At 36.8% G+C, this 14,020-nt stretch overlaps 1 protein-coding gene across 2 annotated transcripts in view; it reads left to right on the forward strand.

Annotated features, from left to right (window-relative positions):
* The window catches only part of ARIH1 (ariadne RBR E3 ubiquitin protein ligase 1), a 103,696-nt gene that overhangs the window by 65,264 nt on the left and 24,412 nt on the right, over positions 1-14,020 (forward strand). For both annotated transcript variants that reach the window (XM_005905600.3, XM_070377398.1), the window contains 3 exons: positions 832-976; positions 8,205-8,297; positions 8,803-8,858. In XM_005905600.3, the coding sequence (XP_005905662.2) occupies positions 832-976; positions 8,205-8,297; positions 8,803-8,858 (294 nt within the window). The remainder of the gene's footprint in view (positions 1-831; positions 977-8,204; positions 8,298-8,802; positions 8,859-14,020) is intronic.

A 14,020-nucleotide genomic window follows, 5' to 3' on the forward strand; every position in this document is an offset into this window, starting at 1 on the left:
TTCTTTAATCTGTTGCTTTTCCATTTAGAATATTAAGATATTTCAGGAGACCAAAGACCATGTCTTACTGGATTAATGGGAAACATTGTGCTAAGTATTTACCCGTATCTTCTGTCAAGAAGTTTACAGTTTAGTCGTAACTCTCTAGCTAGTACTTGCCATACTATGCTGTTGATATCTTAGTGAACTACTTCTGTAAATATAGATACATACTTTATATGAAAAAATGAATATATAGATTATTTGATATAAAAACTTTTAAAGATATACTTTTTTGTTTCCTCCTTCTTCCCCTACCCTAATAAATTAAAAATTATTTTCAAAGAATATTTAGAAAGCAAGTCTTTTGTAGAAAGAGACACATGTAGTAGTTTAATTTTTAAATGAGTTGTGGGATAAAGTATGCTTTGTAGGTAGTTTACTCACTAATGTATTTAAACTGGTAGAACTAAAATTATTAATAAAATTAATTCATTGGTGTAAAATATAGCCTAGCCTATTAAAACACACTTTTCATAAGGTACCGTTAGAGATAATACAACTTTTATCCATAGATTTTAGTTGTAGTTCTGTTAATATACTAATATCTTAACTTCTCAGGATAAAAACAAAGTAAAAAATGTTAAAATAGCAAAAATTTGATCTGCTTACCTGTACATATACTTCTGTTTGCTACAGTTTGTAGCCATACAACACATTTTCTCTGAGCAAGAAGGAATATGGTCTTGGTTTAATTCACTTCTTTGCTTTTCCCTATAGAAAATCAGGTTTTTGAGAGCTCTAACAGTGTGCTGTTGCAGGGCTCTCATCCTTTCTGTTTAAATAATGCAGGTACTTTGATGGAAACCTGGAGAAGCTCTTTGCTGAGTGTCATGTAATTAATCCAAGTAAAAAGTCTCGAACACGCCAGATGAATACAAGGTCATCAGCACAGGATATGCCTTGTCAGATCTGCTACTTGAACTACCCTAACTCGGTGAGTATCTGGTAGTTTAAGGCCAGCACTGCTGACTCTACTTCAGAGGATAAATTGACATTTCGTTATTTCAACAAAGGCAGTTCTGGGAGTCTGGGATTGTAGCAAAGCAGTAACCTATCCATATATTAAGAATAAAGAAGAGTAAGAGCTTGTCTCTCAGCCCTTCCCCATCCTCATTTGCTTTTTAAAGCTGCAACTTGTCCAAGTTGTCACTATACACCTGAATCTTTTTGCTTTACCTCTATGGGAGAATTGTGTTAATAGGTAGGCAGCAAATAGAATTATTTTTATCCAAATTAAAGTAGATTTAAAACTTAAGTTTTTAGAATATCCAAAACACTTAACAAAATGTCTTTAATGCTATTTCACTAGGGAGCTTTCAGGACTCTTCTTAACAAAAGATTTTCACACATACAGAGCCAATCCAACAGCTATTCTTTAGTACGTGTATCCCTCCTAAAACCTATTGTATTTAGAGGATTTACTTTGACTTATCTAGTGAAGAAATGTTATGCTTAAATAAACACAATCTTCTTCTTGTGAAAGCACTTTATTAGTAACCATAGGAAAATTACATTTATGGCCAAAAAAATGTATTTAATTACTCAGAATTCACCTCTTAAGATGTTTAAAGGTATCTAAGGCTAATTTAATTTTACAACAATTATAACCATCTTGTTTATATTCTCTATTGTAATAGTTAAGCAGGTTTTTATAGTAATTAGTATATACCAGAACTTTGTCACCAGTATTATATATTTTAACATATTGAAGGTTTTTTGTTATTAATCTTAGAATTTGACATGTGTACCTTTAAACGTTCTCATTTGAAGGAAATTAATTTGTTTGCACATACAAGCACTTAGAAGAGTATTAAAAGAAAGTTAATTAATATGCTCTTAGAGAACTGGAAAATCAGAGTTAAAATAATTTAGTAGGAGCATTTCCCTGGTGGTCCAGTGCTTAAGACTCCTCATTCCCAGTGCAGGGGGCACAGGTTTGATCCCTGGTCAAGGAACTAAGTTTCTATATGCCACATGGTGTGGCCTAAAAAATAAATCAACTGATTAAAATTTTCAGTCAAAAAAATTTAGTAGCTAAAATACTAAATTGAATTTCCAGATTCTTAAGTCATTCTTATTTTATTTTCGAATTAAAAAAATTTTTTTTGGCCTTGCCATGCGGCGTGCAGGATCTTAGTTTCCCGACCAGGGATCAAATCCTTGTCCCCTACAGTGGAAACATGGTATTTTAACCTCTGGAGTGCCAGGGGAAGTACCCCATATTCTCAGTCACAGCTGTAACACTAGCTTCTTGGCTTTGGGTAATAAATGATTTAATCTGGCTGAGTCTCATTTTTTTTTAACCTTTCAAATAAATTGAATAAGATATTGTTTCAGATCTCTGTCAGCCTGAAACTATATTCATTTCCCTTTACTTAAATCACAGTCCTAACTTAAGTATTTAAAAGAACAATCAGCACTGCTATTAAAAATACATTAGTTTTGTGTTTTGACCATTTTATTATCTTTCTTTAACAGTTTCTCTTTGCCAGTTGACATTTGTATAGTGTATGTAAATGGTTCTGTGAGGTAATACTAAGACTCAAAAAGTTTGTTCCGGATTATGTATGGTTTCTTATTCCTTGGCATTTCCCTTCCTGCTCTCTTACAGCCAGCTCCTCTTTAGTATAAACCTTAAATATAAGTACTGAAGCTAGCTGCTCACAAATAACCGCTATAACTTTCTCAATGCCCTTGAACAAATTAGAATTGAAAATCATAAGTAGATATTTGCAGTGTGGATTGTGCTATACTTAATAACTGATAGTGGAGGAAACAGCCTTCATTTATTCAGCAGACTCGACACTATTCTAAATGTTAGAAACAGTGGAGAATAAAGGCATAATTTACAGGTTAACTGGGCAAATAAGTAAAATGACATAGAAAAAATGGTAAGAGCTTTGGTAGGGCATGGTACTGAGGCATGGTACTGAGGGAACACATTGGAGAGACACCTAATCCAGTTTTGGATCAGGGAGACTTCCCACTGACATTGACATTTGAATTAACCTCTGAAGTTGTGGTAGGTAGGGCAACAGGGGGTATAGCAATACAGAAACCAAAGGAAGAAAATGCAATACCAAGAGTGGTAAACAGTGCTAGAGCTTCAGAGAGAGTAATTGAAAGGTTGAGTTTGGAATTAGCAACAAGAAGTTGACTGATGATCCTGAAAAGTAATTTTAAGTATTATGGTAAGATGGGAAACCAAACTACATGAGCTAAAGAGTCATGGACTTGAAGGTGGGAAAGGAAGTGGAGGCAATAAACATAAATTAGTCTTTCAAAGGAAGTTTGGCTATGTAAGTGACAGGACAAGAAAGTAAACAGCAGCATTGGTTGGAAAGTAAGTTAAAATTGTTATGGAAACTGTACCAGGTGTTAGGAAAAAGTAAGCACAGTGAAACTAGGACTTCTTTTCTCACAGTTCTTGGGCTAATAAAGGATAATTTTAACCTTTTCAATTTTGCAAGTGAATGTCACCTGAGATTCTTTATTCAGGCTTTATTAATTGGATGAATGCTTTCTTTACTTACATTATTTACCTGACTCCCATGTATCAATTTCCACTATTCTTCAAACACTGATAACTTGTGTTTTATTATTGTTTATCTTCAATACCTTTATCCTTCTAGAAAGCAACTTTGCTTTATATAGTGCCACATGAAAACAGGTTTTTAAGTAAATGTTTCTGACAGTTTAGTTTATAAAATTGATACTTTGGGGCTATTTTGGGTGGTCTCTTCTTTAAAAACAATTTCCTGAGATTTTGGAACACTCTTTTTCAGTTCAGAGATTCCTCCTCTGTCCCCCTACCCCCTTGTGTTGTGTCCAGTTCAGGAATTTCTTAGCCTTGGCAACAGTTACTTTATATAATAATATTATTTTCAATCAAAGCTTAAGATTTAGCTCTATTAGAAAATATAGCTTGAGCTATCATCTTTTTTATGAAGTAAATCATTTTATACTTTCTAAGAATAAGGTATAGATAAAAGCAAAATTGAAGACTGTGAGAGTTGCCACCCTCTTTTTGCTTTACCTTTGGACATGTATGTGTGATTTATTTTTCTAATTTATGTTGTTTAGTCTTGTTACCTGTTTAATTTAAAAAGTTATTGGAAAGGGGGAAAAAAAAAACAACTTTGTTTTTTGTCTTTTTATGTTATCTTAAAAGAGCCCTGGTGTAAAAGTCCCCCAAAGTAGACGTGTTACCTATAGAGATCACTGCGTAACCATTGTGACCTTTAAGCTATCAGTCTTTGTAAAAAAGAGGAAAGCACATGAGGGTGTGTTTGTGTTTTTAGGTTATGAATAAAACATTTTAGAATTACTGATACGATTTTATTATATTTGTAGAATGCCCCCTCAAATATCAAAAATCAAATACTCTCCTTTAGTAATCTGACAATAGGTTAGTGCCAGATCTCCTTCACTGTTGTGAGTAGTAGTAAGAATAGATTCTTTTTATTTCTCAGATCTTTTGTTTTTGGATTAGAATATTGATTTCCCAAATATCTATCTTCACTTATTTTGTGACTCAGGTAGAATCATTGTCACTCTCTGAATAGTAACATTTTAACCTTGATATTTTCCATATTATTTGGTCTGTAAAACCAGTATTAGGACTCTGAACTTTTTCTTTCCCAGTTACTTTCCAAGTATATTTTACATAGTTAGTATGCTATAATATTGTATCTTATTTGCATTTATAGCTCATAAGCAACATCAGAAATTTTGTAAGCATATTTCAAATAACAGCTAATTAGAAAATGTTGTAGAATTTAAAATGCCACTTTAATAAGAGCCACAAAATGAATAAAAGAGCTAAGAATAAACTTGGCAAGAAATATGAAAGACCTATATGAAGGAAAGGGGAGATAAATAAATGACAAGTATTTGGAAAGATAGAATATTAATAAAATGAAGCAAAGAGTAGATTGATGAGGGTAGAGAGAAGCTAGTCTTACCAAATTCAGAAATAGGCAGTGCAGTAAAGCAGAATAGAGTTGAGTATTGTTTAGTTGCTCAGTCGTGTCCGACTCTTTGCCACTCCATGGACTGTAGCCTGCCAAGCTCCTCTGTCCATGGGATTTCCCAGGCAAGAACTGGAGTGGTTTACCATTTCTTTCTCCAGGGAATCTTCGTGACCCAGGGATCAAACTTGGATCTCTTGAATTGGCAGGCGGATTCTTTATCAGTGAGCCACCAGAGAAGCCAGAGTCGAGTATATTTGTGGAGAATTTAATACACAACAGAGAGGGTATTTCCTTTAAGGAGGATTATTTAATAAATGGTATTGGAACAACTCTGTAACCATCTGGAAACTTAGATTTCTGCCTTACTCCTTATATCAAAATTAATTTAGGACTCTTCTGATGGTCCAGTAGTTAAGAATCTGCCTGCCAGTTTAGGGGACACGGATTTGATCCCTGGTCTGGTAAGATTCCACATGCCACAGGGAACTGGCATAGGCGGCTAAGCCTATGAACTGTAACTACTGGAGCTCTCGCACCCTAGAACCTGTGTTCCAAACAAGAGAAGCCACTGCGTTGAAAAGTCCGTGTACTGCAACTAAAGAGTAGCCCTGTCTTGCTGCAACTAGAGATGCCTGTGCTCAGCGACAAAGACCAGTGCAGCTCCCCCCCCAAAAAAACACAACTTTTTTTTTCCAGGTTTAAAAATTTATTTGCACATATTGAAACAAAATAATCTTTTAACTAGTTTTTCCTTTGTATGTCTTGCTTTCGTTTTTATTTTTTTTATTGAAGGATGATTGTTCTACGGAATTTTGTTGTTTTCTGTCAAACCTCAACGTGAATCAGCCACAGATATACATATATCCCCTTGCATTTGAATCTCCCTCCCATCTCCTGCCCCATCTCCCCCCTCTAGATTGATACAGAGCCCCTGTTTGAGTTTCCTGAGCCTTACAGCAGATTCCTGTTAGCTCTGTTTTACATGTGGTAATATAAGTTTCCATGTTACTCTTGCCATACATCTCTCCCTCTCCTCCCCTCTCCCCATGTCCATAAGTCTGTCACAACTTTTTTCAACTTAAGAAGAAACTAATTTAGAGGCCATGGATTCTAAAGCTGATACATTTTGCTGTATATGAATGAAGAGCTTCTGCACAGCAGCAAAATGTATTGAAACTGGGAGAAAATATTTTCCATACTTATAAACAGTCAATTTTCTAAATAAGTAAAAACAAAAAAAAACAGTAAAACATTTAGAAAAAATGCCCAGAGGAAAATTTGGCAAAAAAGGTGAAGAAAATACACAGAAAAAGAAATATACAGCCTTAAATCTTGTTTCAAATTTTTAAGCTTCACTCAAAAGGAGAAATTAAAATCAAAACTCTTGGTAGTTAGTTCATTTTCACCTGTTACTGGCAAAAATCAAGGAGTTTAAGTGTTTGGGCATGGGTGTGAGAAGGTTTTCTTCAGTAGTGTAAATTGCAACAACCTCTTTGCAATAATCAAAATGTATACTGTTAGAATTTCACTTGTACAAATTTTTCCTGATATACATTCATTTGATCGCACAGATAATAAAAAGAAAACCAAGATACAGAAGAAGGTTTGTGGTACTTCTACCATATATTGGAAATAGTGATTACTTCTGGGTAGAGAAGTAGAGGACAAGGTAGAGAAAGATGGAGATAAGACTTTTTTTTTTTAACATAAACTCATATTGTTAAATAATTGTCTTTAACTATAGCCTATATTATACTAATTTAAAAAGAATTAGGTGGTAAATATAGTAAAATATTTTTAAAGTAAACTATGATAACCATGTTTGTCTTTTGAAGTGTAGTCTTCTACACTCTTAATATTACTTAAAGTACCTGCTTTTAATATCCCATTATAGAATATAATAAGGTTCATTTAACCAGCCATCAAATTGAAAGTATTTCAAATCATATAAGTAGTATAACATTAGGCCAAAATGTTACTATTATTATTCTTACTATTAAAGTATTACTACTATTCTGAAGAAGTATTTTGGTTTCCATAAGGTTTTATTTTCTAGGTTAGGTATATTCCATTGCAGCTCCGAGAACTGTGGTATCTGTGTGACATTTTAGAAATAACACCATTGGGAGCTCCCTGGTAGTCCAGTGGTTAAGACTTGGTGCTTTCATTGCTGTGGGGCTGCGTTCACTTCCTGGTCGGGGAACTAAGATCCTGCAAACCAAGCAAGCAGTATGGCCAAAAAATAATAATAAAGTAGCAGCTTTATTGAGATGTAATTCACATACCATACAACTTGCTTATTTAAAATGGTCTTAAGCATAGTCACAGAGTTGTGTAGCCATCACCACAATTCATTTTCAAACATTTTAATAATCCCCCAAGGACCTTGTGTAGTCACTTCCCATTCCTCTCAAGCTTGTTAGCCTTAGGCAACCACAATCTACAAGTGAAAGCAAACAACATGTGGTATTTGGTGACTGGTTTATTTTACTAGCATGTTTGCAAGGTTTGTCCACATTATAGTGCGTGCTTTACTGCTTTGATGGCTGAGTAATTTTCTGTTACATGGATATTCCACATTTTGCTTATTTATCAGTTGATGGACATTGGATTTGTTTCCAGTTTGGAATTATTGTGGCTAATGCTGCTGTGAACATTTGTGTACAAGTTTTTATGTGGGTACATACCTAGCAGTGGAGTTGCTGAATCATTTGGTAATAACTTTTAATTTCTTGAGAAACTGCCAATGTTTTCCAAAATTCCTGTACGTTCCCACTAGCAGTGTTTGAGGGTTCTGATTTCTCCATATCCTTGTCAGCACTTTTATTGTGTCTTTTTGATTATAACTGTCCTAGTGGGTGTGAAGTGGTGTTTCATTGTGACTTTGATTTACCTTTCCTGATGATTAAGGATATTGAGCATCTTTTCATTTGCTTATTGGTACAAACTTGTGTGCCTTTCCTAAAAATTATAAATATCTAATGTAGAATCATCTCTCGTTGTTTTCTGCTCAGTGAATGTGTGTATAGATTTTGCCCCATAGAAATTCGTTTTAGGAGCCCATTTAGTCCTGTCAAATTGGACATTTTAGCCACTATGAGAAACATGATCTGATTGATTCTTATTGAGTCACTATAGTGATTCTTCTGATAATTTCTTTTGAAAGTCCATATATTATTTTTGTTGCAGTATTTCACTGGCCTTGAATGTGGACATAAGTTTTGTATGCAGTGCTGGAGTGAATATTTAACTACCAAAATAATGGAAGAAGGCATGGGACAGGTAAAGATGCCACTTTGTTCTTGAGATTTTGTTGAATTTCTTTTAAGTGTTTAGACTGTTACACAAATATAAACAGGTAAAGCATTCTGGGTTGTGAATTACATTTGGCTCTTTTTTCTAGGTTAAAACAACTAAAAGATAATTGAGATTTTTTTTTTCCTATTTACAATGTGATATTCCAGTTAAAAATCCAGTGCAGGTAATGTTTTCTTAGCAGGCATTAACATTTGTATTTATCCAGGCTAAACTTGTTGAGAATTTTTGTTGTGTATCTCTTGCCTTTGCCAATTAAGTTTAATATTGAAAAACCAGTTGTTTGGGTTAGCAATTTTAGTTGCTTTATAGTGACAGATACTCACATACAGGTTTCTTTTAAAAGAAAGGAAATGATTAGGGTCCTATAAATGTTAAGGTATCCTCAGAACCTAGCAAATTCCTGGCAGTGGTAAACATTTAGTAAATATTTGTTGAATGAAGACGTAGTTTAAATTTCAATCTTTTCCAGACTATTTCGTGTCCTGCTCATGGTTGTGATATCTTAGTGGATGACAACACAGTTATGTAAGTACTTTTGATAGATTCTGCATGTTGAATATATATTAGTTGATTAAGCCAAATTAATTTTTGCTCAACACCACACTGGAGGTGAACATTTAAAGTCTGGAGAGACATTCTAACGTACATTCCTTTGTAGTACACAAGCCTGTTTGTAGCCTGGTTAAATGCCCAGTCAGTATTTTGTTAAGTTGGCAATGCGTGATAGCTAGATTTCAGCGAACTTTGCAGTTGGAGGATAGGTTATGTCAGTGTATCAGTTGATCTTCTGAGAAGCAGAGCCAGGACATAGTTAGAACGTGCTTTATTACGGATAGCGTCTATGTAGGATAAATAGGAATAGGAGGAGTGGACAGACATGATACAGTTCTGACACCTGTTGAGAAAGAAGGAAGAAGAATTCAGTAGGAAATGACTAAGACTGTGTGCAGCTGTGAGAGAGTCTCTGTCAGCCCTATCGGGAACCCCAGTCCATAGATTTCCCACAGAGGATGCTTCAGGCAGCAGAAATGGCCAGGCCCCGGCACCAGTGTCACGCTTAGTCTCTCACTGGGAGCTAAGCAGGGCGGGTGTGGCCTCATCTGGAACACTGCTACGAATCTCAAAGGCACTGCAGCTGGAGGCTGTTGGCTGACTACTGGCCTTGTGAAAGGTTCCCTTTTGAAGGAGAGAAAGAAACTTGAAGAAAGAGGTATAATTAGCTCCTGTACATGGGATAAAATCCGGAGTCGCTTAATTCCTGAGTCAGTGCTGTTTTTATAACCTCAGGCAGCCTAATTGATTTTAGTCTAGGAAGATAAATAGACCGAGGGCCTGAATGATCCACAGACAAATTTTATAATTAGTCCTGGATAATTGCCCGTATAGAAAGGTATGTCTGCATTTAAGCACTGGGATTTGAGAGTAATAAGAGTGAAAGCAGCCATGGGTTTTAGTGAGCAAATTCTTAACCTAATGAAGCCATAAATTGACTTAACCAGCACAGTTTATAAAGCCACTGATTCCACTTTATTAATCCCAACCTACTTTGGTTTACTAAAATACCTTTACTCTTGTCAGCTTGTCTTTCAGTAAATCTTATTTCCATTAACCATGTATGGTCTTAAAGTACCACCATCTTTCCAGTTGTCTTTATCTTGTCCTCTGATACTTTTAATTCTTTGTATTCTTTCATCAGTACAGGTCACTGTATCTTTTCATTTCTTCCACAAACATTTACTGGGAGCCTGTTTTATTAGCACATAAACACAGGAGAACAAATTAAGATACGTTTCCTTTCCCCAAGAGGTTCCTAATAATAAATACATAGTTTACATTTGATGCATGCATGTTTGCCACATCCTTTCAGTTGTGTCTGACTTTTTATGACCCTATGGACTGTACCCCTCCAGGCTCTTCTGTCCATAGGGTTTCCCAGGCAAGAATACTGGAATAGGTTGCCATCCCCTTCTCCAGGGGATCTTCCCAACCCGGGAATTGAACCCCTGTCTGTTGTGTCTCCTGCATTAGCAGGCAGGTTCTTTACCACCACTGCCACCTGAGAAGCCCATTTTATGTGTAAATGTATGTATAAAGTACAGTTACAGGGAAACACATTACCTAAAGAATTAGGGCATCTTAGGGAGAGATACCAAGGATTAAAAATTTTGTGTGGAGAGTAATAGTCCATGAACTTCTCTTTTATGTATTCTGTCATGGCTAAAGCACAAAGTAGCAGATTACTAGAGATGAGGATGAAAAGAGTTTGACAGTTTGAGTTTTGTCATAAAAGGTTATTAGGACTGATGAGATTTGCATTTTCTCATCAAATGCAAAGGAGGATAGTGTAGAGTGGGGAGGCATTTGGGCAGTGAGATGTGGTTAGAAGATTATTGTTTATCATGCCTGGTTAAATAAATAAATGTAAATCAACATTAGATATTCTGACATTAATCATCTTTCTATGTTTGTTATTTGGCTGCGCCTTAGTTGTGGCACGTGGGATCTTGGTTGCGTGATGCAGGATCTTTCGCTGTGGCACTTGGACTCCCTACTTGTGTGTGGCACAGGCTTAGTTGCTCCATGGCATGTGAGATCTTAGTTCCCTTACCAGGGATCGTCCCCTGTGTTGAAGGCTGATTCTTAACCGCTGGACCACCAGGGAAGCCCCTTAATTATTTTTTCATTTTTAAAAAAATATTTATTTAGTTATTTGGCTGTGCTGGGTCTTAGTTGCAGCACGTGGGGTCTAGTTCCCTAACCAGGGATCAAACCTATGTCACCTCCATTGGAAACACGGGGTCTTAGCCACTGGACCACTGGGGACGTCCCATTGGTTTTTAAATGATGTAAACTTCTCATAACATAACATTCACCTTTTTAACTGAAGTACGCAGTTCTGTGGCTTTTTGAATACTTATGTGATGTTGTGTAACCATCACCACTATCTAATTCCAGAACATTTTCATCAGCCCCAAAAGAAATCCCATATCCACTAAACAGTTACTCTTGACTCCCTCCTTTCCCTAGACTCTGACAACTACTCACCTTTGCTGTCTGCATGGATTTGCTTACTCTGGACATTTCATTTAAATGGAGTCATACAGTGTATGACCTTTTGTGAATGGCTTCCTTCACTTAACATAATGTGTTCAAAGTTCATTCATGTTGCAGCATGTATAAGGACATCATTCCTTTTTATGGCTAACTAATGTTCCATTATACGGATATTCCATATTTTATTTCTCCATGAGTTCTTGGACATTTGAGTTATTTTTGCTTTTTGTAGAAATCTTTGTTACTATTTGAATATTTGTGTGCAAGGTTTATATTGAACACCTGTTTTTAATTCTCTTGAATGTATATACCTTGGAGTGGAATTAATTGTTGAGTCATATGGTAATTTTGTGTTTGGCTTTTTGAGGAACAGCCTTGTGCACTAATTACTTTTATCCCTCAGTTTCAACATGTGCAAAATCTGAAGGTTTACTCATTTGAAAAGTACTTACTAAATACTTTCCACAGGCCAGGCAGTGTATTGGACATAAGAGATCCTTTCATGGAGCTTATTGTTTGGTTGAGAATAGGGAATTAGGGAGGCAGATATTAAAGAATGATTATATGATAGCTGGCTGATGAAAATTATGACACATTCTGTAAAGAAGTGTATAATTTGCCATGAAAACTGAAGGGGAGTGGTCTACATCTAGACTGGTATGAATTGTAGGAAGGGCCTCCTTGAGTGAGTAACAGTACATCTTAACTGAGTGAAATAATAATGATGGTGATGAATTCAGCTTCATCTAATATTTATTGAGTGCTTACTATTTGCCAGGCACTATGCTAGTCTCCCAGCTCTATTTCTGCTATCCATTTTATAGATTAGTAAACTGAAAAATGGGCTTCCCAGGTGGCTCAGGGGTAAGAGTCCACCTGTCAAGCAGGAGATTCGGATTCGATCCCTGGGTTGGGAAGATCCTCTGGAGAAGAAAATGGCAGCCCACTCCAGTATTCTTGCCTGGATAATCCCATGGTCAGAGGAGCCTGGCAGGCTATAGTCCATGGGGTATCAAAGGGTTGGACATGACTTAGCGACTAAAATAACAACAAAATTGAAGAGTGGAAGTCAAAGGACATATCCTCACTTCGTAAGTTGAGAAGCCAGTATTCTAACGTAGGCTGTCCCACTTCAGAGCCCCACTAGGATAATCTTTTGTTTGCTTTCCAAGGAAGGTAGCCCCAAGCAGAAGCCTTTGAGGAAGGGTGTGCTATGCTTCAGTTCAGTTCAGTTCAGTTTCTCAGTCGTGTCCGACTCTTTGCGACCCTGTGAATCACAGCATGCCAGGCCTCCCTGTCCATCACCAACTCCCGGAGTTCAAACTCATGTCCATCGAGTCGGTGATGCCATCCAGCCATCTGATCCTCTGTCGTCCCCTTCTCCTCCTGCCCCCAATCCCTCCCAGCATCAGAGTCTTTTCCAATGAGTCAACTCTTTGCATGAGGTGGTCAAAGTATTGGAGTTTCAGCTTCAGCATCAGTCCTTCCAATGAACACCCAGGACTGATCTCCTTTAGGATGGACTGGTTGGATCTCCTTGCAGTCCAAGGGACTCTCAAGAGTCTTCTCCAACACCACAGTTCAAAGGCATCAATTCTTTGGCACTCAGCTTTCTTCACAGTCCAACTCTTACATCCATACATGACCACTGGAAAAACCATAGCCTTGATTAGATGGACCTTTGTTGGCAAAGTAATGTCTCTGCTTTTGAATATGTTGTCTAGGTTGGTCATAACTTTCCTTCCAAGGAGTAAGCGTCTTTTAATTTCATGGCTGCAGTCACCATATACAGTGATTTTGGAGCCCCAAAAAATAAAGTCTGATACTGTTTCTACTGTTTTCCCATCTATTTGCCATGAAGTGTTGGGACCAGATGCCATGATCTTCGTTTTCTGAATTTTGAGTTTTGAGCCAACTTTTTCACTCTCCTCTTTCACTTTCATCAAGAGGCTTTTTAGTTCCTCTTCACTTTCTGCCATAAGGGTGGTGTCATCTGCATATCTGAGGTTATTGATATTTCTCCCAGCAATCTTGATTCCATCTTGTGCTTCTTCCAGCCCAGCGTTTCTCATGATGTACTCTGCATATAAGTTAAATAAGCAGGGTGACAATATACAGCCTTGACGTACTCCTTTTCCTATTTGGAACCAGTCTGTGTTCCATGTCCTGTTCTAACTGTTGCTTCCTGACCTGCATACAGATTTCTCAAGAGGCAGATCAGATGGTCTGGTATTCCCATCTCTTGAAGAATTTTCCACAGTTAATTGTAATCCACACAGTCAAAGGGTTTGGCATAGTCAATAAAGCAGAAATAAATGTTTTTCTGGAACTCTCTTGCTTATTCCATGATCCAGCGGATGTTGGCAATTTGATCTCTGGTTCCTCTGCCTTTTCTAAAACCGGCTTGAACATCTGGACGTTCACGGTTCACGTATTGCTGAAGCCTGGCTTGGAGAATTTTGAGCATTACTTTACTAGCGTGTGAGATGAGTGCAATTGTGCGGTAGTTTGAGCATTCTTTGGCATTGCCTTTCTTTGGGATTGGAATGAAAATGAAAACTGACCTTTTCCAGTCCTGTGGCCACTGCTGAGTTTTCCAAATTTGCTGGCATATGAGTGCAGCACTTTCACAG

This window comes from Bos mutus, chromosome 10 (assembly GCF_027580195.1).
Source record: "Bos mutus isolate GX-2022 chromosome 10, NWIPB_WYAK_1.1, whole genome shotgun sequence".
In the NCBI taxonomy this organism is placed as follows: Eukaryota; Metazoa; Chordata; class Mammalia; order Artiodactyla; family Bovidae; genus Bos; species Bos mutus.